General features: G+C 41.5%; 3 protein-coding genes across 9 annotated transcripts in view; 1 reads left to right on the forward strand and 2 right to left on the reverse strand.

Moving 5' to 3' along the window:
• COL9A3 (collagen type IX alpha 3 chain) overlaps positions 1–2,784 on the forward strand; it is a 35,651-nt gene extending 32,867 nt beyond the window's left edge. For both annotated transcript variants that reach the window (XM_057400878.1, XM_057400879.1), the window contains 2 exons: positions 204–281; positions 1,767–2,784. In XM_057400878.1, the coding sequence (XP_057256861.1) occupies positions 204–281; positions 1,767–1,942 (254 nt within the window). In that variant the 3' untranslated portion in view covers positions 1,943–2,784. The remainder of the gene's footprint in view (positions 1–203; positions 282–1,766) is intronic.
• Positions 2,785–3,355: 571 nt separating this feature from the next.
• Positions 3,356–8,514, reverse strand: TCFL5 (transcription factor like 5). Of its 2 annotated transcripts, XM_057400886.1 has the most exons (7): positions 8,479–8,514; positions 7,523–8,243; positions 6,662–6,848; positions 5,876–6,035; positions 5,047–5,284; positions 4,498–4,639; positions 3,356–3,906 (listed from the first exon to the last, which is right to left on the reverse strand). In XM_057400886.1, the coding sequence occupies exons 2-7, from the start codon at positions 8,239–8,241 to the stop codon at positions 3,787–3,789; spliced, it is 1,566 nt and encodes a 521-aa protein (XP_057256869.1). In that variant the 5' UTR covers positions 8,242–8,243; positions 8,479–8,514; the 3' UTR covers positions 3,356–3,786. The 2 variants fall into 2 exon arrangements, with proteins under 2 accessions (XP_057256869.1, XP_057256870.1); XM_057400887.1 differs by lacking the exon at positions 8,479–8,514 and having other exon boundaries at positions 5,047–5,281; positions 7,523–8,266.
• Positions 8,515–9,795: 1,281 nt separating this feature from the next.
• Positions 9,796–25,238, reverse strand: part of DIDO1 (death inducer-obliterator 1) — a 52,716-nt gene continuing 37,273 nt past the window's right edge. For all 5 annotated transcript variants that reach the window (XM_057400872.1, XM_057400871.1, XM_057400873.1 and 2 more), the window contains 8 exons: positions 24,674–24,790; positions 24,343–24,450; positions 23,754–23,889; positions 23,089–23,635; positions 22,134–22,287; positions 21,209–21,298; positions 20,372–20,567; positions 9,796–14,842 (listed from right to left, as the gene is read on the reverse strand). In XM_057400872.1, coding sequence (XP_057256855.1) covers positions 11,484–14,842; positions 20,372–20,567; positions 21,209–21,298; positions 22,134–22,287; positions 23,089–23,635; positions 23,754–23,889; positions 24,343–24,450; positions 24,674–24,790 — 4,707 coding nt within the window. In that variant the 3' untranslated portion in view covers positions 9,796–11,483. The remainder of the gene's footprint in view (positions 14,843–20,371; positions 20,568–21,208; positions 21,299–22,133; positions 22,288–23,088; positions 23,636–23,753; positions 23,890–24,342; positions 24,451–24,673; positions 24,791–25,238) is intronic.

The raw sequence follows: 25,238 nt of genomic DNA on the forward strand, positions 1-25,238 counted from the left end.
CACTCATTTCAGCAGTGGAGGAGAGGCAAAGTCAAGCCTTGGGGTTGTAGAGGGCAGTTTTGCCTCTTTAGGGGTGCAGTGTAAGCAAAGATCTCAGCAATGTCCTGAGGATTTTGAGCTTCTCCTGTTCTTTGCTCTTCCTGACCTTGGATCCAGCTGCAATTCACAAGCCATTGTTGAAATCCTCTTGGTTTTGATTAAAGGTGACCCTGGCGAGAAGGGAGACAAGGGTCCTGTTGGCCAAGGTATTGATGGGCCTGATGGTGATCAAGGACTTCAAGGTAAGTCTGTGCAAATGACTTCAATCATGGTTTAAGAGACAGCCCTGCATAGTGTCCGTGGTGCATTACAACCACGTTGTCCCTGTAACTGTTATAGTGGGGTTGTTTTCCTGGAGTTAGAGTCGGTGGGGAGAGTTGGAACAGCAGAACTTCATTAATTCATGTCATGTTTCTGGACATACTTAATTTTACCAGAAGCAAACACACCTTCCCAGTGCAGTGATTCTGAGAGACAGCAGTGCTATTGCTCCGTACCTGGCTCTAATCCCAGCTCCTGAAGTCACAAATCCTTTCTCAAAAGATTCAAAGATTAATTTATGCAAATTAATGAGTCTCTATTAGAAACTTGCAAGAACAGTCTTTATTTTGCTCACCTATTAAAGCAGCTTTCTAATTGTGATTACATCTGTACAATGAATAAGCTACAGGTTCTGCACCCATATGATTTCATAGAAGTGGAATATTTATACCCCCTTGTCTTAGATCCTTCCATAAAATTGTTGCATTAATCCATAAATGTTTTCTTTTCCAAAGCATGTAGAAAGAGGCTGTTTCACATATTAGATACTGAGAGCATTTGTTCTACTCAGGAAATGTAAGATCAACAGGAGATGCAGCTCATCACTTCCATGGCTAAAAAGAATCAGGCACCATCTCTCTACCATAATTGAGACAGAAAATCAGGTTTATAGCTGATAGAAGTGTCCCTCAGGGAGACAGAATCCTATTTTAGGAAGCCTCAGTAGCCTGCTGTTAGGGCAGTTTGTGGTTTGTGAATCATTTTTGGCATCTGAAGGAAAAAAAAGCAACAGCTTGAGTCACCCGAAGCAGAAACTGGTTTTGTCAATAAACAAGCCATGTATTTCATTGCGAGCGCAGTTTTGAAAGCAGACGCAGGTAGAAAGGAAACTCCTGATCTGTAATGGCAGGGAGATGTTCTCTATCATCATTCTCTCCACTCTCCTTTCCTCACTCAGAATTTGAGTTACAACTAGACTAAAGGAGGTGCAATGAACTAAAACAAGTGAAGGCCACGGCCTCCCACTAAGGAGGAAGCTGGTGGTTGGGAAGGAGGGACAGTTGTGAGCGCTCCTGTTGTCACAATAGTAAGGACATCCCTTGAGCAAACTATTCAGGGATGGTGTAAAATAATCCTGGTTAGTAATTACTTGGTACTACTATGACTGAGGCAGTACTGAGGTGGAATCCAGTTCCACACTGGTCAGCAAAAGGCAAATCGAACACACTCAATACTAAACATCCACCATCAACCCAAAGGCAGTCTAAAAAATCCAATGCATATACTCCAGAGTCAGGCTAAATTTATTCAACACCTTGTACTCAACAAGTCGCATGTACAGACACTTCAAAGGATTATAAGAATTCTTAAAGTAACACATATATTTACACATACATTAAAGAAAAGGGGAAAAAAAAAGGAAATAAGGCAATAATTCATGTAACCTCTTTCCCTTTCTTTTTTAGGACCACCTGGTGTACCTGGAGTCACTAAAAATGGTCGTGATGGTGCTCAGGGTGAACCTGGTCTTCCAGGGGATCCTGGTACTCCTGGTGCTATTGGGGCTCAGGGAACTCCAGGAATATGTGACACATCGGCTTGCATGGGAGCTGTCGGAGTATCAACTTCCAAAAAATCATAAAATAACAGTACAAGAAGTGGAGAAGTGACTGACTATTTAAATAAACAGTGCATTGTAAGAAAACAGACAGAATCCTCCTAGTGCTAAAGGGACAGATGTGCCTTCTATTGTATTGAGTGGAGACTTTGACACAGTTCTATGAGAAAGAAAGCATCAGATGAAAACTTTTCATTCAAAGATGCTTTATGAGTATTTTCTCTCCCCCCCCCCCCCATTACTGTCCAGAATTTTTACTGTTTAACAACCTCACCTTCTCTTTTTCCCTTTGTTCAAGAGACCTGTGAGAGGAAGCAGTGTTCCTTCTTACTGTGTGCTAAAGATCACGACCTCTCTGTATCACTCTTTGAGCCTTGTCACTTGAATCCCTTGGTGCTGCTCCCACTGACTTTGGTTATTGCAGGTTTGTGCACTAAGACAGATGCTATTAAGGTGTTCAGGCACCAAATTGCTCCTTCCATCAGTGGAAATTAGGCATTTAAGTATCTTGTATTTCAATATCTTAAGATTCTAGCCCAAGTAAAGCCCTTAGCTTAGGTCTGTGCTGTCAGTTATCAATTTTCAGATTGCACCTCAACTATTTGCCAAGACCAGTAACTAGTAATCCTCTTGCAGTCAAATTCTGCCAAAGTGAAATGTATATATTTTAATTTACAGGGAAGAATTTCTGTATATTTCCATACGATAATAAAGGAAATGAAGTAACAGCATTTTCATGACCTCTACTTCAGCTATTTGCACAGTAATTGTGAATGAACCCCCCAATAAGAAAGGATGCTCATCTCAAGTCCAGCCAAAAAGCCCTGTATGAACTGTTGTAAAAATAAAAGGAGTTGTTTTTTTAACCTTTGTGATGTTGTAAGTGTCGTTATACGCAAACTAATGCAGCTGAATTCTGCTTCCCAGAACTGGTTTTACTAGGGTTGTTTGGGAATAAACTGGTGCAAAATTGTCCATGTCCGTGATTTAAAACAGTATTTCTTTCAGGAGACCATTTTTGTCCTTTAAAACCTACTATAATATCACCTATTTTAAAAAATCAGTAAAACCATTCTCAGCTCCCACACTATTCTGTTTCTGCCCTATATGCTAAAGCCTATGAGCAAAGGAGTCATATTTAGCTTTACATATGAAAATAGCTTGTGCTTTTAAATAATCTGCTGTTTATAATATGCCACTCTTGGACTAAAGTAACAACACAAGAACTTCTTGGACAGCTGTGGGATAGACATTAAAAATAGCACTGTATCTACAGAAGAATGCTAACACCATTGTATTACTCTTTGGGCCCAAGCACGTTAAAATGTGTATGGCAAATGTACACTTCATTATAGCAGCGCAGTTTAGGAACCATGCATTTATGCCATTAAACAATCTGATCTCTTTAATGGAAAAATAATGGGCATTCTAATATAGTAACTTCAATTTCTTTTTACACTTGAAGAGTACGTTTGCATCTAGTCATTAAAATAACAGGACAGATGAATGTTCTATAGCTATACCTAACTCTACTGGCTCATCTCTTACATAAAACAAATAAACTAAAAACCCCAAAATGCCCCAAAGTAGAATGACAAACAGAAAAAGAACATATTTTTTATAACTAAAGGGGAAAAATACGTAGCTGTCATGACTTTTTCTTGTAGGTCCCAAAGCCCCTTTAACAGAGCACTGATTTCTGTTGCTAGCACTTCACTGTCATTTCCATTTTGAATAAAGATTGTTTTCTGTAAAGCTCTATTTATATATTTTACAAGTTACATTTTGTAATTCACATTCAGCATGTAAATGGGGAAAATAAAACAACGTGGGCCATTGTTAGCCATACAACTCAAGGTGGTCAGAGGTCAGGCTACTTGGTCTTCATAGCCATATGTATTTTCCTGCGCAGGACACGTTACAAATGCGTCTGACCTTGGGATTTTCAGTCTCCTGCCTGTTTTACCACAGAACATAGTCTCAAATTCCTACAAATGAAAATATAAGAAATAGCAATTATGCTTAATGTAGATATTTTCTTCAGATGTGTAGTTTTTGTTTCACTAGTGTCTTTGGGGGAAAAAAGACCCTTTAGCAGGAAGTGCTGAGGGGCCATCCCGCTATTTAGACAAGCAGGTTTTCCTATACAGACTCCACCAACTCCCTTAAGATACTGAATAGAGTGAAAATTGCAGCTACTGGTGTGGTTATATGGGAGCTGCTCATACAACACATAGTCCTTTAATATTCTCACCCACTTTGAGGTGGGAATTCATAGAAAATTAAGGGGGTTAGAATGAAGGAAGGGAGCCTCAGTTCTACATTGTTGTCCAGATAATATCATGCTCAGGGCTTAATATCTGACTTGAAAACCCTTGCCTGAGGACATCCTATGACTTTACACTGCTGAACCAAACCAGCTTAAAAAAGAAAATAAAAATAAAGGAAGGCTCAAGGATACAGCAGTCCTTCTAAAACAGCATCACACAGAAGCATTCCACATACTTCAAGCTGTGTTGTGACATCTTTAAGCCATTTCATGTTTTTATCAAGAACAAGAATGAAGTTAGAGGTCAAACCTGTTTCAGAGAATCCCCGTGCCGTTCCTGAATGTACTTCAGAAACGCAGTTGTCCACTGTAAAGTTGTTGCCTTATCGGTATCAACAGTACAGAATGGAACCAGAAGATTCAGCTCGTCACAGCAAACCCGGATCCTGCGCCTGCAGGCAAATACAAAAGGTTAGCAACCATGGGAGAGAGGAAGGGAAAAATAGAAGGAGGACACTACTTACATGCACTACAAGCTGTGGGCTTTGGGGACTTCCTTTTGTTTGCTACAAGCTTTGCCTTTGTGTATCAGTCATGTTTACACAAGTTACTTTGTCTTTATAGGACTGGTTAAGTTTTTGGAAAGCTCTCTTTTTGTTTGTTTATAGAGTAAAAACCAACAATCACAACAACATACATCATTCTTGCCTGCAACAAACACCCAGTCCCCACCACTTGCACCACTTGTCCTTGTAGGTAAAGCAGGACGTGTCCAATATACATTTGACTCTGGAGAATGGCAGGAAAATTGCAGTATCAGCTTCAAAACCTTTGTTCTACCACTCCTCACAGAAATTACCTCCTGTCTCTCTCCATGCGGTTATGCCTTTCTCTTCGCTGAGCCATTCCATCCTGAATACCACTTTGCATCTGCAGGCTTGAACTGGACTGTGCTGCCTGCCAGGGGCCCTGGGCACTCTGGCTACCATCACATGTGTTCTGAATTTCACTGAGAGGTTTGCGATCTATGTCTGGATCCAATGGGCTTATTTTGCTGCAACTTCTTCTGTTTAGCGCTTGCTTGCACAAGCTCTCTTCTTGGAAAAAACAAAGAGGAAAAGAAGAACCTATTTATGACCCTCCCATTGATCATGGGATTTTTTCTTTGTTGCTTTATTTATGTGGAATAATCGTTGAAGTTTTATTGCCAACCAAGATAGGCTCACAGCTTCCTTCAGAAGCCCTAAAGCACCACTCGCTGTTTCAAAATCCACCTAGCTTCTGTTTTCTGAGCAAACCCACTGAGCTCATGCCTGCCTTTGATCAGCACTTGAAGTAGTCCTTTACATGCTCCTCAGTTTGATACTGACTGGACCTGCTGTATCAACTTTGGGGGACAAAAAAGTGTAGAAAGAAACCAGTTGCTTACTCGAGGCCCAGATTTTCAAAGGCACTTTGCAACCTCCTGGTTTTCTCATTTCCAGGTAGGAGTCCTAAATGATTTTGAAAGTAGAGCTAAACTCACAAGTACCTGGAGAAATCCAGTCCCATATTACCTATAGCATATCTCAGACATACCCCCCCCCCCAATATGATTCACTAAAATCGTATTCATTCTAGAAAACACACAAATTCAGAACAATAGATCTGAAAGCCAAAAGAAAGCAAAGTGAAAAGAAGTGGTTTACCTCCAACTTTAATCCAAACTTCTTCAGGCAAAGCTTTATTCATAGCCCCTGCTGCCTGTTTCATGGAGTCAATTTCCTGATAGCAGAAAGAGTATGCCTTGGATATCCCAAGGTCTTGATGTTTGGCAGCTTCCAAAATAGCACAAGATGCACTAGAGGTCTGTGAAAACCAAAAAGGGAATACTTAGAGGACTATATACATAAAAAAGGGACTGTTTTGGTATCTTCATGTTAACTTTTTAAGTTTTAGACCTGTGATTCAATTGTGATTCAGTTTATTTTATCAGAATAAATCCCCACTACTTCTGCTCACAACCCTGGGATTTTGACAGACACAAGATTTATTTGGGGATACCTCTGACCCTTCTCAGTGCCACACTATCACTCTTGATTTTGGAGGGGGGAATCTATCTTCCATCAGAACTGATTAGAAAGAAAGGTACCACGGAAAACGGTATCAAGTGTCTCCTTGTCTTGCACAGATGAAGCTGATGATGCACTGATGAACTCAAGAATACAACCTTTCTAGTAATAAATCTAACAGCCTACTGATCATTACCTAGATGCAGGTTGTTACAAATGCCACACCATTGATTTGAGCAAGGTTTTTTGGATGGCCTTAAAGATTAATGTAAGAATAAATAAATTACAGCTCATTCTGACCATCCTTATTCAAACCAAGTCACACTTCAACATAAACCTCTAGAATTATATTGCACCTAAGAGGTTAACACTATTAGCTTTTGAAATCAGCAGAGCACAACTAGAGGTGACTACGTTACCTACCTGTGCCTGTGAAGGGTTGGCACCTCCAGCAGCAGAACATGCATTCATAGTCAATACTGGGTATGGGAACTGTGAGGAAGGAGAGGCAGGGGATATCTTATTTTTCGCTAGTGCCGCACACTTGTTTTCTTGCTGATAGAGAGGAGCACCGATCAGTTCCGAGGGCTGTCGAATCAATGTTACTAAACTTAAAAAGAAACACACACACAAAGAAACGACACAGGAAACATACCAGACTGACTACCTGAAAATGAGCGCAGAAAGAGGTACAGCTACATGCACTTCTAGTCACTCCCACCAAGAAATTACTTCCATTTACTGTAAAGAGAAATCATTCTTATTGCCATACTGCCTGCTTCAGGGACAATGAGCTGAGAAGGTATTTCATTCTGTGCAGTAACACAGGCTTGATGCCTCAATGAGATGTTTCATCAGCACACTAACACAGTTACAGGGCCAGGGGTGAAACAGTATCTTTGCTCAAGGTGTTCCCCACAGTGGCCACTATGTTGTAACACTAATCAACAGCCCTCAACATTTTATTATGATAAAATAATCTCCTTTGCTTTTAGCAAGCTGATGTTAAATGTTCTTCTCTCACCTCTATTTATATTGCATGTTGTTATCAAGAATAAAGTTGTAAACTACTTCAGTTTGGAACTACATGCTGCACCATTCATGCAATGTACAGAGGGCCCTAATCTGAGTCAGTGGAGTTGCAGCCACCTTTTAGAAAGCCCAACTCATCATTCTCACGTATTAAATCAAAGTACGGCTCTTAAGCTTCATTTAGAAAACCAGCTTTGAACTCTACGATGGTACACAGTCTAACAACATAAACTAAAAGTAATTGCAACACACTTGTTAAGGGTTACTCCAGATTCTTGGGGTTCTTGACATCTGGGGTTCTCTGTCTGGATGCTGTTGAATCTGTCTTCCAACCGAACTCTGACTGCAGGTTTAGATTTAGGCTCGGGTGCCGAATTTTCAACAAGTATGTTTCCTTTATTGCTCCCGAAACCATTCTCACCGTGTTTAACTTTTACTAAGCTCTGTCCCGGGACTGCTACCGAGCTACTGTGAGGCATTTTATCTGCATGGCTCAAAGGGAGGTTAGACTCGCTAAGTAGCATCATTCTGAGCTCCGGCAGGTCACCATAGCCCAGCCGTGGGTTTGAGCTGCTGTCAGCGGGTAACCCTGACCGGCAGCTAACCCGGTACCCTGGGTTCCCAGTGCTGCTTGCTAAACCCCCTTCCTGCCTGCTGCGCGGTGAGGGCTGCAGAGGGGGGGCTGCAGGGTTACCAGGCGAGGAGGAGGAGAAAGCTCTGAGCCTGGCTTGCGCTTCACCTTCGCTGGCTTGCGCCTCGGCGTGTGGGTAAAGCATGTGCTGCAGCTGGGTGTACTCGGTTTCCATCATCTCCACCAGGCTGACGTCTGGCGCGGTGAAGCTAAGGTTTTGCTCACCAAAGGAAACGTCCCTTGAGCCTCCAAGTCCGACAGCAACCGGAGCGGGATCGGCAACACTGGGTGTGCTCTGAGGGATGGAGGTCTGAGGCTCCTCCGGGGCCGATCCTGACATGACTACAGTGAACCTAACCGGTTACCAACGCTCTCTTTCAACGGTAAACCAGCAAACCCTGACAGAATTAGCAGTGCTACCCATTTAAAAAGGAAAACAGAAGGGAAAGAAGAGGAAAAAAACCCCACGCGCTTCCAACACCGCCGGCTCACAACCACCACAGGCGGCTTCACCGCCCTCCCTCCCGCTCAACAGACACGGATCTGCCCTGCCGCAGGAAGCGGGGGCTCCAGGTACCTACGACTCCCTCACAGCAGCGCCCACGGGCCTGAGGGGCCCCGGCGGCAGCGGTGTCCCCGCAGCGCAGGGACGCGGCGGGCCCGGTGTGGGGAGCGGGAGCCGCCGCCCCTCAAGCCCGCCCCAACGCTTCCCCCCCTCCGCGCGCCGCCGCCGCCAACAGCCGCCCTCGTGACCGCCTGCGCCCCGCCCCGCTTTGCCCCGCCCCATAGGCGGTGGTTGAAGCACCCGGTGGGCGGAGCCGTGGATCCATCGCGTTATCGATCGCGATATCGATCCCGATATCGATCGCGATAGTGGGTGGGGATCCGGCCCTGAGGGGCTGGGGCTTTGTCCAAGTCGGGCCGGGAAACTGACAAGAGCAGGGAGACACCCGGTGACCTGAATGCGGCTGCATAGCAATGAGAGTCACAGCCTGGTTTGGGTTGGAAGGGACCTTAAAGCTCATCCAGAGCCAACCCCTTCCACTGGAGCAGCTTGCTCCAAGCCCCTGTGTCCAACCTGGCCTTGAGCACTGCCAGGGATGGGGCAGCCACAGCTTCTCTGGGCACCCTGTGCCAGCGCCTCAGCACCCTCACAGGGAAGAGCTTCTGCCTAAGAGCTCATCTCAGTCTCCTCTCTGGCAGGTTAAAGCCATTCCCCTTGGCCTGTCCCTACAGGCCCTTGTCCCAAGCCCCTCTCCAGCTTTCCTGCAGCCCCTTTAGGCACTGGAGCTGCTCTAAGCTCTCCCCAAAGAGCACAGGAACCTGGCTGCAAAATCCAGGTCCAGGTCAGTATAAACTCTAAAGCTGTGCTTTAATAAAGCTGTGCTTTAATAAAGTCGTTAATGCCTGACTCCATGCTGTTGATTTTTTGGCCATTAAATGCCAGGATGCATTTACTGTTCTGAAGTCAGAAGAGATTCCCCAAACCGATCTATGATGCAGGAGTGTTAGATGAAAAGCTATACATCTATTTCATATAAAGTCAAGGATTCATACATGTTGTGAATGAGATTTTCTTAAGCTCAAAGCTGACCTGAATATAATTTTTCTTTAGCCATTTTTTTTTTTTTGCTGTAAAATCTACAAATCACAAACTTCCTAATTCAAACAAACAAAAAACCCTTCAGAATAAACCAGAGCATGTTTTAGAACTCAAACTCAGAAGCACAGATTTTCATAGGCTTTTTAGACCGCCTACAACCAAGCCTCACTTGGTAGCAATGCATCTTCTATTCATTAAACAATGAGGAAAGGAACCCTTGTGGCATCAGACTCCTGTGGTTCACTGAGAAGCAGCAACATTTAGACAGTAACATTCACATAGAGATTTAAGAAGGGGACAACAGTTCTCTGTAGAGGTTTATTCTACTTTACAGTAACAAAAACCTGCCAAGTCCCGTATTTTCATGTACAGTGATATAATTTGCCATATAAAATACAATTTACAGAGATTTCTATCAAGTAAACCTAAACAAGCACACTCCTTGCATACGTTTATGGGTGTCTTTAAATTAGAAACATCTCATTAAGAAAAGAAATCTTACACCATAGGAAATGGTTGCATTTCATACCAGCTCTGCATTGTAATGCTGTGCCTACAGGTTCAGGATACAGACGATCATTTCCACCGGCAAATCCTCCATGTAGCAGGGCTTCAAAGATGCACTGATGTGAACTGTGCCACACGGCTTACACGCTACTCGCAGTCTCCAAGATGTAAATTTTTATGAGGAATCTCGTTTTATATCTCCAAAACTATCTTATAAAAATATCAAAATATTTACCCAACTGTCCATTTACATGGTCAAATAAATTAGAGGGGGTTATTTCATACTTCAGAATGAGGACCACATGAAAAGGAGCCGTGTGATGGATTTCACAGCGAAAAGTCCCGCTTGAATCCCACCAAGAAGTCCCGCTGCTCTTCTTTCCAAGCTCAATGCAGTTGTACCTTTTTCAGTGGACAGGTTTATAGACACCACCAGGCTAAGCAGGCTCCAACAGAAAAAAAAAGCCCCAGGGAATTTCTTAAGTGTATGGGAAAGTTCTGGAAAATCGAAGCAAACCACAGAAACGCTCCACTAAATCAGTTCAATCAAAGGAACAGATTCAGCTGCCTATTTAACCAACTACTCCCCTTTGGTAAGCCAATTCATTTGAGTCTTAGCCTTGTTCAGAGAACTGAGGCTTTCTTAAGTTTTGCTGCTTGTAAAGGTGCCATGTTTTATGTTCTTCAATCACAGATCTGTAAAAATGTGACAATGAAAACCCCTCACCCTCATGAAAAACCCCCAAGGACGACTGGTTTCTTTGCTGTACACTTAACAGATGGATTCCAAACCACAAAATACCTGTATATAAAAAGGAAGACAGTGCACTTTAAGCTCATAACACTCCATTTTCAAATCCTCATCAGCCACAAGTAGTTATTAACACTGCTCTTCTGCAGCCTTTGCCTAAATAGACATGACCCTTCTGTTGTCAAATAAGCAAGACAGCAACATTGGACTCCTTTTTATTAAAGCATGTGCTGTAGGATCACCTTTTGACACCAAAATATCACGTAAATGAGATGTAAAAGTATGGCTCCTAAGGTCTGGATTAAATTCTCTTATAAAATTACAATTCAAGTTACTGGAAAACATAACTTTATAATCTTAAAAAGCAATATGCTCTTCTTAGACTTTTTCCATTTCTGTACTGTAAATGGAAACTTTAAGATAAAGATGCAAGTAGAAAAACCAAAATCTCAGTACAGGTAACGCTGTGAATTCGGATAAGAAAAACATTATGCACAAAATGCAGCAAGTGACAGTCCGGTGTGTTCTTGCCTTTTACCCATTCGAGTAGTTGCATTCACAGTTGTTCCAAAATTGCTTATTATTTGTCAGGACATCGTGTAAGGCTAGTTTTACAAAGGGATTCCTGTAAAGGTGAGAATATACAGTATATACAAGATGTTGCTTCAGTCCTTGCTGTGTTCTAAAAGTTTATTAATTACGGGAAATATCAGTCTTAGTTCTATGCTTGATTAGTGGAAGATGAAGCTTCTGTTTCTGATGGTTTCTGAGTTTCCTTCGGTGTTTCAGGCTTCACCTCTTTACCGGTTTCCCTACTTTTGCTCCGATCTTTGCGATCTTTTCCTCTGTCTCTGTCACGATCTCGATCTCTCTCTCGATCTCTGTCTTTTTCCCTGCTCCGATCCCGGTCCCGGTCTTTGTCTCTGTCGCGATCTCTGTCTCTGCTTCTCGATCGATCTCTGTCACGTCTTCTGTAGGAGTCTCTCTCTCTGGTTCTGGTTCTGTCTCGGTCTCTGCTTCTTTCCCAGTCCTTACCTCGGTCCGAATCCTTCTCTCTATCTTTGTTTGGGTTTCTGTCTCTATTTTTGTCCCAGTCCTTGTCTCTGTGTCTCTCCCAGTCCCGGTCTCTATTCCAGTTTCTGCCACGGTCTCTTTCCCAAGGTCTGCTGTGTTCTCGATCCCTTCGTCTTTCCTCAAAGGGTCTGCCTTGTCTATTATCTGCTTGCTGAGACTCTGGCTGATCCAAGCCCTTGTCTTTATTTCCTCCCTCATATCTGTCTCTCTGTCTCCCTTCAAATGCCTGGCCTCTGAACTCAGGATTTTTGCCTTCTCGGAAGTCAGATGCTGACCACTGTCCCTCCGAGTCAGGTCCTTGTCCAGGAATACTGGAACCAGATGCAGATGGTCCAGCTTCATCCCACATCTCTTTTCTGTGGGACGGGTGGCTTGGAAGGTCCAGGAGTGGTCTTGGGCTTGGCTTCATGCCTTGTGACTGACCTTGGAAATGAAACCTAGAAGAGGGAGGTTCATTTTCTTCTGGAAACATTGCAGGTGTGGATCCTCTTGGTCCTCCAAACTGAACTGGTGCTGGACCTCTCTGGTTGGCAAATCTGGGTGGTGAATTCCCTCTCCGCTCTTCAAACGGCTGTGGCAAAAGTCCTCTTGGACCAGGCACATGATTTGGAGCTGGTCCTCTCTGCCCTTCAAATTGATTTGGGTGAGGCCCTCTTGGTCCCCCAAAATGACTTGGGGCTGGGCCTCTTGGCCCTCCAAACTGAGGGCCTCCTCTCTGTCCTTTAAACTGAGCTGGTGGGGGTCGTCTCTGACCTCCAAAAGGGAAAGGCGAAGGTCCTCTGTTTCCCATAAACTGAGGTTGATCCGGTCCTTCAAACTGCCCTGGAGGCCTAATCATTTCATTATACTGGGAATCTGAGTATTCCCTTTGTTCCATGTGAGGTTCCCTGGGATCTTCAAACTGAGATGGTGACATTCCTCTTGGAACACCGTGATAAGGAGGGGCAGGGCCCCTGTTATCACCAAAAAGAGAGGATGGTCCATGCTGTGCAGAAAATAAGGAAGGAATGGGACCCTTTTGACCTCCAAATCTTCCGGATGGAGGCCCCCTTTGCCCATCATTGTTTGGAAAACCATGCTCTTCAGGGAACTGTGGGGCCGGCCCTCTAAAATTAGGTCCATGAGGTCCTCCAGGTTGCATGAGTGGTTGTGGAGGTCCTCCTTTCTGCCCCGACAAAGCAAACTGAGGTCCAGCTCGGTTTTCTTCAAAGTGCTGTTGAGAAGGTCCACCCTCACCCTGAATTGATGGAGATTCAGTTTGTTCGACAAATTGATGAGACTGATTTCTTTGCTCATCATATTGCATTGCTGAAAGACCCCTCTCTGGTTCAAAGTGACCAGCTGCCTGTTCCTGAGAAGTGAACATTGGATTTGAGAAAGAATCTCTTCCCATCATTTCCTTTGACTCATCTGGCCATGACACTTTATGCATATCATGCAAACACTGACTGTCAGTTGATGTGGGGAAATTAGGCTGGAAAGATGTACTTGGAGGTGTTGGAAGCAGCACCTTACGTAAAGGTTTGGCTGAAGGTTCTCCAGGAGCCGTTTGTTTCACGTTTTCCAAAGTGATTTGGAGAGTGTTTTCAAATTTGCTATTAGATGACTCTTTCTGGGACACTGTAGAAGCTGTGATGGTTTCACTTGAAACCCAATTATCGCTAGTAAAACCAGGCTGAGCAGCTTTATCCTCCTTACCAAGTGACGTCTGCAAAGCGTTTGGAAAACCGGCTGGAGCCATTTCTCTTGTGGCCATCTCATTCTGTACCACCGGGGGCTTTAGCCAAGCATCAGCACTGTCATTAGTCTCTGTTGCCATCCTCCGAGCCTGGCGAGGATCTCTGCTCTGCCGTGGGTCACAACCCTGGTTTGCAAGTTGTACTTGCTGATTTAAAGAGGAAGGTAAGTCTACTTTTTGTGTACCCTGCTGGTCCTGGTGGAATACTTCAGGTTTTAGTAGGGAAGATTTTGGTGGTGGTGACATTAAAGCATCAGACACTGAAAAATGAGCCATGGAAACACCAACAGCTGCTCTTTGTTGTCTGAGGGCTTCTTCTTGCTCCTCTAGTTGTCTTTTCTGTTCTTCTATCTGTTTGTTTAATTCCTCCAACATCTTTTGCTGTTCTACCAAGGATGAGGACGCAGATAAATCGGGGACGTATGAAGCAGATGTTTCTGAAGAATTGCTTTTAGAATCTGTATACATTTTGTTAGGTAAATCATCAACAGTCACTTTTGCTTCTTCCAAGATAGTTTCGTCTTCTGGATCATAGGCCTCATCCTCTAGTTCTGCTGTACTTGACGGCTTTTCCGCATTATATCGTTTTTCACTGTCACCAGTCTGCATTTCAAAAGCTTTCTCTGGACCATATTCTTCTTCAGGATCATAGGGTCTATCATCCTCCTCCTCTTCTATAGCTTTGTCTTTTGACATCTGGCCAAACTGCTGCACAATGGGATCTAACAAAGGAACGGCTGCAATTCCCCCATCAGCAGCAGCCTGACCTTCCTGATTCGAGGCCTGGACGCTTTCAGGATCCTTAGCAACGGGCTCAAAAGTTTTCTTTTTGCCAAAAAGCGTCTGCAGGATGTGCTCGAGCGGCGTGGCCGTTTTGGTGGATGAGGAATGGGTAGCAGCAGTGCTGGCAGAAGCAGCAGTTGAAGCTGGTGCTGCTGCAGTAGTTGTGGTTCCACTTTTGATTGAGGACAGTATTTTTAACACGGAAGGTGTGACTGATGAGGTGTCTGGAGCGGGAGGTGGAGGTGGTGGCGGTGGAGGTGGGGGAGATCCCGGTGGTGTTGTACTCATGGCAGGGTCTCCTGAGTAATGGGTGTACTTTGGAGCTTTCTTCTCCTGCGAAGCTGCTAGCGTCCCGCTTTCCTCATGTGCTTGAATTCGGCTTCGCTTTTCCTCTGGCTTTTCTGTTTCCATGCCAGTGGCGGGCCGTTTCCCCTTCTGACAGATAACCAACCCAAGGATTAAATTCGGCCGAGATGACTCAAGACCTGAAAGGAAACACAAAGATTGTAGATGTAAAAACCTAGGTTTTAATTATGCTTTCAGTAGAAACTTAGTATTTTATATAGTGGCAGCTACAAAAGACATAACAATAAGAGGGTTTTCTAAATTCCATTACATGACTTACTGGCAATTTTCATTAGCATATGCATCTGTATTTCTTTACTTTTTACATATATTTGTATACAATAAGTAATGTTTTAATCCCTTCCTTGATATTTTAAATAAAAGATTACAGTGATAGGTTTGAAATCATGATTTAAATAGTTGCCAAACGTTGTACACACAGAGACACCGAAAAGTGACAAAACCTAGGCTAAACTTTGTAACTATTTCTGTTACAATCTGTGCTAAACCACTAACATTGACACCAGTCTATAAACATTTTGTCCATCTCCAAGTTAAAACAAATACCAGCAATCACTGCGAAGATGACCTCAAACAAACTGCACTTGGAAACAGTATCAAGGCTTGGAACTCATTCCCCCTTTGGGGTTTTTCCAGCTAGACTTCAGAAGCGGGGAAACTGCTTAACTACTGAGCAAGCAAAGGAGAGGTTAAGTAGGAAGGCGTTAAATGTGTGGCTGGATTCGCTTTCCCTGGTGACTTTAAACCCTCTGCTGCAGGGTTCAGTTTGATGCCGTCGGCCTTTCTATAAGTGAAATATAGAATTACACCTGAGTGAAAGCTTCATTCAGGCTTGAATCCTTGGAGAAGTATATCCTAAACTGATGGGAACATAAAGAGGAAAAACCAAAAGGGCTGTAGGTCTCTTACTGTCTTTCTTCCTTTTACATGGACAGCTCCCACTTGCACTCAAGGAAGACAACATGTCCAGAAAGAAGTTCTGTGCTTAGGAGGGTACTGGATGTGCTGCTTTAGGAAGCTTTCATTTTGTAGTACATATCATTTCCTGTTTGTATACCTAAAATTTAGTGCCCAAAAGTTTTGGTTTTTTTTCCTCCAGGCACAAGATTTGTGATTAAAAAAAAGGTGAAAAGTGTTGCAAATTTTCACCTTCATTCATATTTAGAAAAAAACATTAAAATTTATGAAAGCATGAAGAAAATTAACCACTTATATTACCAGGACTAAGATTTGCTAATAATTCAGTACATGCATAAATCTGCCCTCTAAGAGAGGGAAGGATGCTGAGATGGACAATGAAAGCAGACAGGACAGGAACTAAACAAAGTATTATCTGAGTATCTAAACAACGTGAATCTAAGGCTATTCAAAAAGGATCACAAATACTTGACTTATCCAACTACTCATTTGCACCCGCAGCCTAAAAGCAGTTATAGCAGTTCTGTTCACAATAACTTACTACCTTAAATGAAATTATATTAGTATAGAAGATCAAGACATAGTTCAAAAGACCCCCACATTCACAATTCACAGTCAGAAGAGACTCATTAGCTAGAAATGGTTCACTGTGTGTGAATTTGCTTTGTATCTTTTCTTTATCAGGATAGGAATAACAACTCCACGTCTGGTCGGTGCTGACCACTCCAGAGTATCCCTCACACTGGTGTTATCCAACTCCCCCTAGTAGGCACTTGCTGTTCTAGTTGTTAACATTTTGGTTCTCGACCTCTATGCAGAGACCTGTGATTTATGCAGTTAGTCACAATGAATCTCAGTGAGTAACTGGCATCAACAGGCTTCAAAACTCCACCAAACAGGGTATCTAATAAACAGCAATTACTGAAAAATCAGGTTTGAATCTCTGTAAGAAACAGAGATCGAGGCACTAATTAAAACAGGGTAAAGTTTTAATACACTTTCAAGACAATAAATTCCAGTAGTAAATTAATAGCATTAGCTGTAATTTAATCTCCTTAGTTATCATAGAAGAAACTCCAGTATCATCTTATGTTTTGCTACTGTAATTTTACACCAATACTTTTGCCTAACCTGGCTTTACATTCACTTAGTTTGAAGTGACCAAATACTAAATGCTTCTTTGAAACGGGAGCACACAGCCAGTGCAGCATTTCAAGTCAGTCCCATTCTATCTCAACATCCATAAATAGGTTAAGTGCCTAATTTTAGGTACTAAGGAAAATGGTGGCTACAATCTCCAACTACTGCTCAATGACTTGTCTTTCACGAGCATTTCAGAAGTGCTGCAAGCCATGTCAGCAGAGTTAGCAGCTTTCAGCACTATATTATTTACAGTTATTAGCCTATTAATTACTTGAAGTCCAGACACTGGTTTTATTGAGGTACATCCTGTAACTAAAGCTACTAAAGCAGGATGTACTAAGTATCAGCACTGGACAAGGATTTGTTTTTTTTTTATCCTTAAATATACTAATTACATCAGTTTTACCATATGTATGCATATAATGGCCACATCTTTCCCTATCATCACCAGCAGGTTAAGGAACTACCTGTTAAGAGACCTGTGCCTAACTTCTGTACATCAATGGACACAGCCAAGGGAATGGACTAAGCATGCCCATGGTGCACAGCTTTAAACTGCAGAGAGACTGATGCAAGATAGTCTTTAAATATTATCAACCCCATTTCAGTATTTGTTCCAGTTAACCATGAGAACAACTGACTGGCATCGTCAGGTTTAGAGGTACAGATCACTGCCTACATGGCAACGCTGCTGCCTAGGGAGGTACACAATGAATTTCATGCCACCTCCTTCTACAACTGCTGCTTTTCCTAATGATTTCTGCTGAGATAAAGACACCCAACTCCATTGAAAATACAGGTAAATCTGGTTCAATTTGTTGCAATTTTTAAGAGCATTCTAAACAGCATGAGATTTCATGCCTTCATACTTTATCCTACTGTAAACTACCAGAAGAGATCAACATTTGTAGAATCCTTTGCTGATAACAGGGCTGTTTCATTAATCAAACTACATAAGAATGTTGTTACGTTGCCAACGTTGCCACTAAATCCCTCAATAAATCCCTTTCTATTGGTAACCAAGTCTGATTACGCTATTTTTACAAAGTGCCTTGAGATCTACAGATGAAAGTGCTAAATAATCTTAAGTGTGTATGTGAAACAGAGAAGTAAATTCACATACAGTAAACCACTGCAAAAAGACAATGTAGAAGAACCCACTGATACATGAAATCTGGTAATAACTGAGGTAAATTAAGTGTAAGTATGGATAACCTTCAATTTTCTTCTGGTTTTAAATCACCCAAGTTACAGTTTTTTGTAGATCTTCTAGGTACTAGCGCAGTTCAGAAGTCCTCAGTTGTGTTCCCAATCCAGTCCACCAGAAATCAGGAGAAATCCATAATCCATATGTGCCCGATAGAACTGGGTAATACAGCTGGAATATCTCCTAACTAGGATTTCTGGAGTGGCAGGGGTGTATTGCCCTCTCCCTCTTCCCCCCGTCCAGTCATCTGGAGATGATCTGATATCTAAAGCATAATGCTTTTAGAGTCCTTGCTCAACTCTATTTGAAGGTACATGATTAAATTTAAGGAGACAATGACCACTTTCCATAAAATATTTTTATTGATTATGAAAGCAAAAGCAGTGAATTCCATCCGATGTCATTAAAAAGTGTGGATTACACATCTTTTATACCATGGGTTTAACACATATACAAAACCAGAAAAACACCTTACCTGAACACAACTTAGCACAAGTGTGAAGTAAAGCTGTTACAGGGGTTTCCAACAAGTGTGAACTGATGGCCAAAGTCTAAGTCAAAGAAACTGGTACATCTTCTGGCCTTTGGAACCTTGTTTCTATTGCTATCCTTTAATCCATTTCACTTACAAATAGGTATTTCAGTCTAAAACTCAAAATTTGCCTCCATGAACAACACCTGTAAATCGTACCTGTATTTCTTTTAAGAGTTTCATTTTAAGTGAAAACTATAAAGGAAAAATAAAAGGAAGTAAAAAGGAAAGCTGGTCCTTCCATTGGAATGCAGGGAGGTGACAAGTAGGGAAGTGCCTCCCTAAAGCAGGTTATTTACCAGGCCAGCATTTACAGCTGATTCAATGACCAGCCCCTTCCCGGTGTTACCAGCCCAGAAAGGAGGGTGGTGCTTTTATTCTGGCTGGAAAAACTAGTCCATGAGTTAAGACCCTTGGCCTATATCCCTGTGCCAAGTGTTCTGTGCTTAGCGTATTCACATCTTGGCTAGGAAATGGAATAATAGCTTCTACACACCTTTCAAGAATTCAGGAAGTTAAAGACTATGAGGCGCTGAGATTCAGCAATTATAGCTATATTGTTATAATTCAAATAGAAATAATCCTGCCTTTTTAGCTATAACCTAAAAACAATGACTTCCACTGTGCACTGTTCCAGGATGGGTAAGACAGACTTGGAGTGTATGAGAAAAAACTTATTGGAGGATTCAGAGCAAGTGCCCTTTGCAATCTCATGGAGGGAGATGTATCATTTGCTGTTGTTGCTGAAGTCATACACCATCAACACATGAAAACCTGTCCCAGACACTGTTGCTCCTGCAATCAAGCTCTGAGAAGGCTTTATTGAGTTTAGTCCTAGATGTGTATTTGAGGAGGAGATGACAGTCAGCTTCTCAGAAAGGTCAGCTCCTTGCATATCTGCTGTTTCATACCTACCGTTTAATAGCCTGCAAACCATTGCTAGGACAATGAAGTAGGACCTTCACTGTAACCTGCAGCTCTTCAGCTTCTCAATCTGTTACTGTGTATAAAATCCCAGATACTTATTTGGAAACTATGCACAGGCAACTCCTCCAACCTCAGATGAAGATGACTTCAAGTTTTTGAATGGGTGTTTCATGGGTGAGTTCATTCTCAGTTCTTCTGTCACCATGTTGAACACACAAGCATGGAGCAAACTCAAACGAAACATTACTAATGGTATTTTTATCTAGAACCAGAAGCTTGTACTATAACCTGCCTATACCAACTACTACCTGCCACCTACCAACCCTATGGAATATGAATCCCTTTTCCCCCAACAAATCAATTTTGAGAAGTCGGTGATTTGGCCAGAATTTGCTTCAACTAGAATAAAATGTTACAAACCTCTTGTGCACCATATTGCACATACAGATCAATAATCAGCATAAGATAGCAACAGAGTAGTGAAACCACTACAGATACTACCTTTGTCTTCAATGATTTCTTGACTCCTCTGTGGCTTACACTTCCTGGTTGGTTTAAGTAACACTGAATGGCTTGTAAGGGCCTTGTTTTTGTGGATTTATGGGTTGATGAAGATAAGGTGTTTGGGGGTGCTACTTTGGTTATTTTTCCAGTAATGCGGCTGGGTTTAGCTGATTTTATAGGTAAACTCATCCTCTTATTAGTATACAAGCATCTTGTTGGAAAAGCTATGGAATTTTCAGATAATTTTATCTCAACCAGCGTTGGATTTCCAATTTTTCCCTATTTAGAGACTTTAAAATTGGTTTTATATAGAAAAAAATTTAGTAACACTTAAATTAAACATTCAACAATTTGTCTTTGATTGACTTTTGTGCGGTGATTTTACCTAGCATTTAACCTCCCCTGTTTTGTGCTTACCTGGTCCCTCAAAGGGCAACAGTTTGGAAGGAATTGGGTCCTTAGTACTCAGGGGGATCAGGTAGAGATCCTTGATATGTCTGTTGTTATTAGCTACAACACCAAAACGACCACGACTGCTAAAATAGGAGTAGAGAGAGATATAGGCAACCTCCTCTTCTTCTGTTGCAGGATGGAAACGAATCAAACACAATTCCTGTAATACAAAAGCAAAGTGGAAAAATTCAAGCTGCAATATACCAGCAAATAAAATGGTAAAGGACAAATTCCAGGGGGGTAAAAAATAACTGTTCATTTATCACTTCAACAAGGCAATACTCTGGCTTTAAGAGAGAACTCTTGTTCAATTTGTAATACTAAAACAGAATCAGGCTTCCCATTTTCAGAAATACAAGTTACTTGTGTATCTTACATCAAACTAACCTTCTTGAGGCTCAAGTTAATACAAATGAAAGGGAAAATTCTTAGTTTCATTATTATATTTGTATCTAGGGCCTCATTTTTTTCATTTCTGAAGTATTTCTAATAGTAAAACCCATTAAAGTTCTTTAAAATTTGGGGTTTAATCTTCAACACTGAATAATTAATATTCAATCATTAAAAATTAATAAACAATATGTAGATTTTAACTAATATGCAGGAGAGAGAGATCAAGAGGATCTGCAGCTCTATACTAGTATTTCTTCAATAAATCAAAAGTGTCAAAGGAGTAAGTGGTGTGGGTAGTTTTCCAGGTGTGATCTATGTCAGTATTTACTGTTTACTCATTATAAAAAGTTCTTATTTCATATTGCTGTATTTTTCTTCCGGGTTTTGCGAAGGATTGTAAGTGAATACCTTAGACAGCGAAGATTTGAGTTTGCCAACATAATCCCAGACCGTCTTCGGTGAGATCCTCCCACCAATATGAATTGTATCTGGTAAATCCTAAACGAGAAGTATTACATGATAGCATGAGAAAGACCAAACGAGACTGATGTTTAAAAGCAGTGCAGGTTGCCCCATCCCAGCAGCCCAGTGGATAATGCACTATTATATTGTGGGAAACTTTCATACATACATTTCTAACATCAGACAGGCTATTTCTAAATATCAAGGTGTTTAATTACCAAGAGGCTAATGGTATACATAGAAAAGGCACTCCCAAACAAGGACAGCAGCAAAAATGCAAACTAGCTCTGCATGCCCATTACTGGCTTTGTCTTTATAGGGAAGCTGCCACCTGAAATAGAGCTTTCCTCCACTCTTTCGGTTTCTCAGGAAATGCTGCACTTGTGACTATAAGTCACATGAATTCTAGTGAGCTTCCTGTCATGGGGACTGTGAAACTCAGTTTAGCAAAAGCAGTATCAAAGAGAACCACCCACCCTGTTAATAAAAGTCTTAAACCACCCATTTGTGTTTGAAACTTCCTAACGGTCACATAAAATAAGCTTCAGAGGGAAGGGAAAGAAAAGCTTATTCATTTTAGCTCATCTTTATACAGTCTCATTACTTCAATGTACACTCTCCCCAGAGTAAGAGCATCCAACTGGGTTCAGTTGAAAGGTATTAAGAAGCATGGTATTTTTCATAAATGGCCAAGCAAACTTCTGTAACAGATCACATCAGTGACCCCTCTACCTTGAGCCACCTATTACTAAAGGGATGCCATTTACCACTGCTACAGTTCTAATATAACACCTATGTAGTGACCCCAGCCCTTCCAGCAACAGGAGCTGCAGTAGATTTATTCTAAACACATAAACACATCAGTGCTAACCTCACTAAGATAATCAAAGCACCCGGAGACAGGATATGCTTTAGTGACAAATTTGGCCACACTTTGCATATTAATAAATCCTTTCCAAATGGTGTTGAGACGAGAGAGAAAGAGGGAAGTGTCGCTGTCCTGAGGTGAGCGTGGCTCTGCAACACTGAAAAACAAATTCAGAACAGACAGGTTATAGAACGCAAATGAGAATGCATCTTTTTTCTTTTCCTCCCTCCTACTTTATTTTAAAGAAATAACAGATTTATTACTAAATGCTTTAATGTTTTCCATTAATTTGCTATTAGTGAAAAAAGCAAGGAGTAACAGTAAATGAACTTGCAGCTCCAGACAGGAAAAAAGATGCCAAAACACGTTACTTTATAAAATCATGTTAGCACTGTAACTATTGTGATCCTGACTCTATAACAAACTAGTATGAATTGTATATTCCCCACTAATTGGGTTAATAATATACACCTGAGGTTCTCACGTAAAAGAATTGGCTACGAACAAAAATCTTTTAACTGCAGCTGCATAAGAATATAGTTAATATTTATGTTGACTATTGTATATACCCAGAATATGGAAGTAATCCACCTCCTTTCAAGCTGGTCAATTGGTTAATTCATAAATTCAGATGTAGAAGTATTTTAATATAGGATGAATAATCTAGGACTGATTTTATACTCTCACATACACTAACTTTCTCTACATTAACGTACATGCAGACTTCAAGAGTGCATAATACCTTGTTTTATTTATCTGCTGATGGTCTGAAAACTTTACCAACTAGAGACGGTAAATTATGAGATGCTAAATCAAAAACCTGAATCAGACTACCTGAACTTTAACATTGACCATGCCTTTTAACAGGGAGGAGGGGAATGGGACATGGGACACACGGGATGTTGAAGATAACCACGTTAAAGACTGGGTAGCTTGGGTTACTATAAGATATACGCACTTGACATTGGGTGAGTGGTGAACTGCTAAGTATCTTGGATCTGGTGAGGATGATGGCTTTGTCAATATTGATTTGGGGACAGTCATAATTGGTTTTGAAGTTTCCTGTTTTGTTTCCACTGTTGAAACTTTGTCAGAGGCAGGAGCAGAACGCAGGGCTGGGGTCACAATACCAGAGGAGTTGCTCATTGCTGTCCTGGGGTCTCTGCCCGAAACTGTTACCGTCGTGACAACTACGCCAGCACAAGTGGCAGGAAAAGCAGAGATCTCTTCAGGAACAGAGGAATCTGCATTGGTAGGGGCCTGGGTTGTAGGAATGTGAGTTGCTCTTTCTGCGCTTGACTGAGGAACTGTTTCTGCTACTGGTTCATCTTCAGTTTCCATTGCAGTTTCAGAGCTGGCCTCTGTGGCAAGCTCTGCTGTTGAGGCTGGTGCAGAACTTTCATACTTTGGCTGAGCTTCTGGCTTTGATTTTGACTCCACCTTTTTAACAGAAGCCACTGACTTTTTCTTAGGTGGCCCTTCATCTTCAGATGCTGAAATCTGACCTATAAATTGATTTCAAAAGCTTTTGATTACTATTTAACAATGAAATAGCTTAGAGGAAAACAAACACACTACTCTTAACCATTCTTTTACTTTGCACAAAGACAGCACTGTAGGTACCTGTACAGATTTTGCAGTTCAGGTCAAAAAGATGGGCTCGATGTTGGCTTGTTGTATCCTTCAGCATACTGCTAAACACATCTAGAGAAGCAGCACTGTTTGAATTTGATGCAGTTCGAGTTGACTCTTGCTGCTCCTAAAAGTGAATAAACACAAAAGATATTCCAGTTGATCATTAATTCCTGCTATTGAAAAAATACTTTGGAAACCATTAACTAACTTCAATCCTTTTAAAAGAAAGATTAGAGGTCTCAGTTAAAGCATATCATGCCTGGTAGAGCTCTCAAATAGTATCTGTCTTCATTTCATTCCACATGTTGTGGAGTAGATAGCTAATATTCAGAAATAAAGGACTGCTCTGTAAGTTGACAGCGGGGCTGAAAAATACACAGCATTTTAGAACTGCATTCAAATATGCCTATCATTTGTTGTACTCTTTCAACCTAAAAGGAAACATGCTCATGGCACAACTACTAGGCAAGAATATCCTTACAGCTCAACTGAAACAATCTGCACTTCTGATGAGAGACTGGAGGCCCTGATTTATCTCCCTCAATGTCTTCATGCTGAAGCAATAGCCAATACTTACATCAGAATCAGACACTGGTGGAGAATCTTCCATATTTACGGGTGGCACATGTTCCCGTTTTACAGCTGTTTTCTTGACTTCATGAGATTTGCTCCTTGACTCTGGAGTCTGAAAAAAATAAAACCAGTTTGTTATTTTATAATTTTAGACTTTTATTTTGTACTTGGTTGTCGGTTACCTCGTGGTGGAGAAAAAGTGTATTGAAACTGAATGTTATTAATATTTCATCAGGGAGAAAATGGTGCATCAATGTAATATGGGTGATAAGGGTTAGGGAACTGACTCTTAATTTGCATATACTAAAGATACAAGGGGACATTCTGTTACTTACTGGTTTAGTTGGTTTCTCTTTCCACACAGACAGCTCTTTAGATAAAAGTTCCTCTGGTTTCATTCTCACCAGTTTTGACAGTGAGATTTCCTCACGAAGGACACGATGAAAGAGTCCCTGAAAAGAGAACGGACTTTGTTCCTATGCTGAAGAAAACCTGCTTAAGGTAACTAACAAGATTTGCAGTGCTTAACAGGCAAAAGCTGTTCCAGTTTCTCAATTTTCTATTACAGATACTGGCTACTTACAAGCAAATTTGGAAAGGTGCAGTAACCAGAACATAAGGATGAAATATACACAAAGTATGAATTTTCTTCATTATTATCAATAACAATCAATGTAACTGAATAGGAGTGTCAGAATTTGCCACTTCTTGTTTCATATCCATTGTAGAAATTTAAAAAACATAATAAATTTCAAGTGTTCTCTAGTGAATATTTTCACCTGTGCCAGCATCAGCTTTTTTCTTTTAAAGCATAAAGATGATCGTGTATATGGACAGTATCTAACAGGCAGCAGAGAATGCCACAAGAGGAGAAACTAATAAAGTCTGTATTTAAAGAAA

The sequence above is a fragment of the Pezoporus wallicus genome, unplaced genomic scaffold (genome assembly GCF_028554395.1).
Source record: "Pezoporus wallicus isolate ANWC-B61680 ecotype Strahan unplaced genomic scaffold, APGP_CSIRO_Pwel_v1 contig_11133, whole genome shotgun sequence".
In the NCBI taxonomy this organism is placed as follows: Eukaryota; Metazoa; Chordata; class Aves; order Psittaciformes; family Psittacidae; genus Pezoporus; species Pezoporus wallicus.

Bases quoted from the DNA above. Each gene is read 5' to 3' on its own strand.
- TCFL5 (XM_057400886.1), bottom strand. From the start codon at position 8,241: ATGTCAGGATCGGCCCCGGAGGAGCCTCAGACCTCCATCCCTCAGAGC. The intron at 5,285-5,875 runs GTAAACCACTTC...GTTTTTTCCAAG, and splicing joins AGTTTGGATTAAAGTTGGAG to AAGAGAGCTTGTGCAAGCAA. The intron at 4,640-5,046 runs GTAATTTCTGTG...ATTTGCCTGCAG, and splicing joins CGCATGGAGAGAGACAGGAG to GCGCAGGATCCGGGTTTGCT.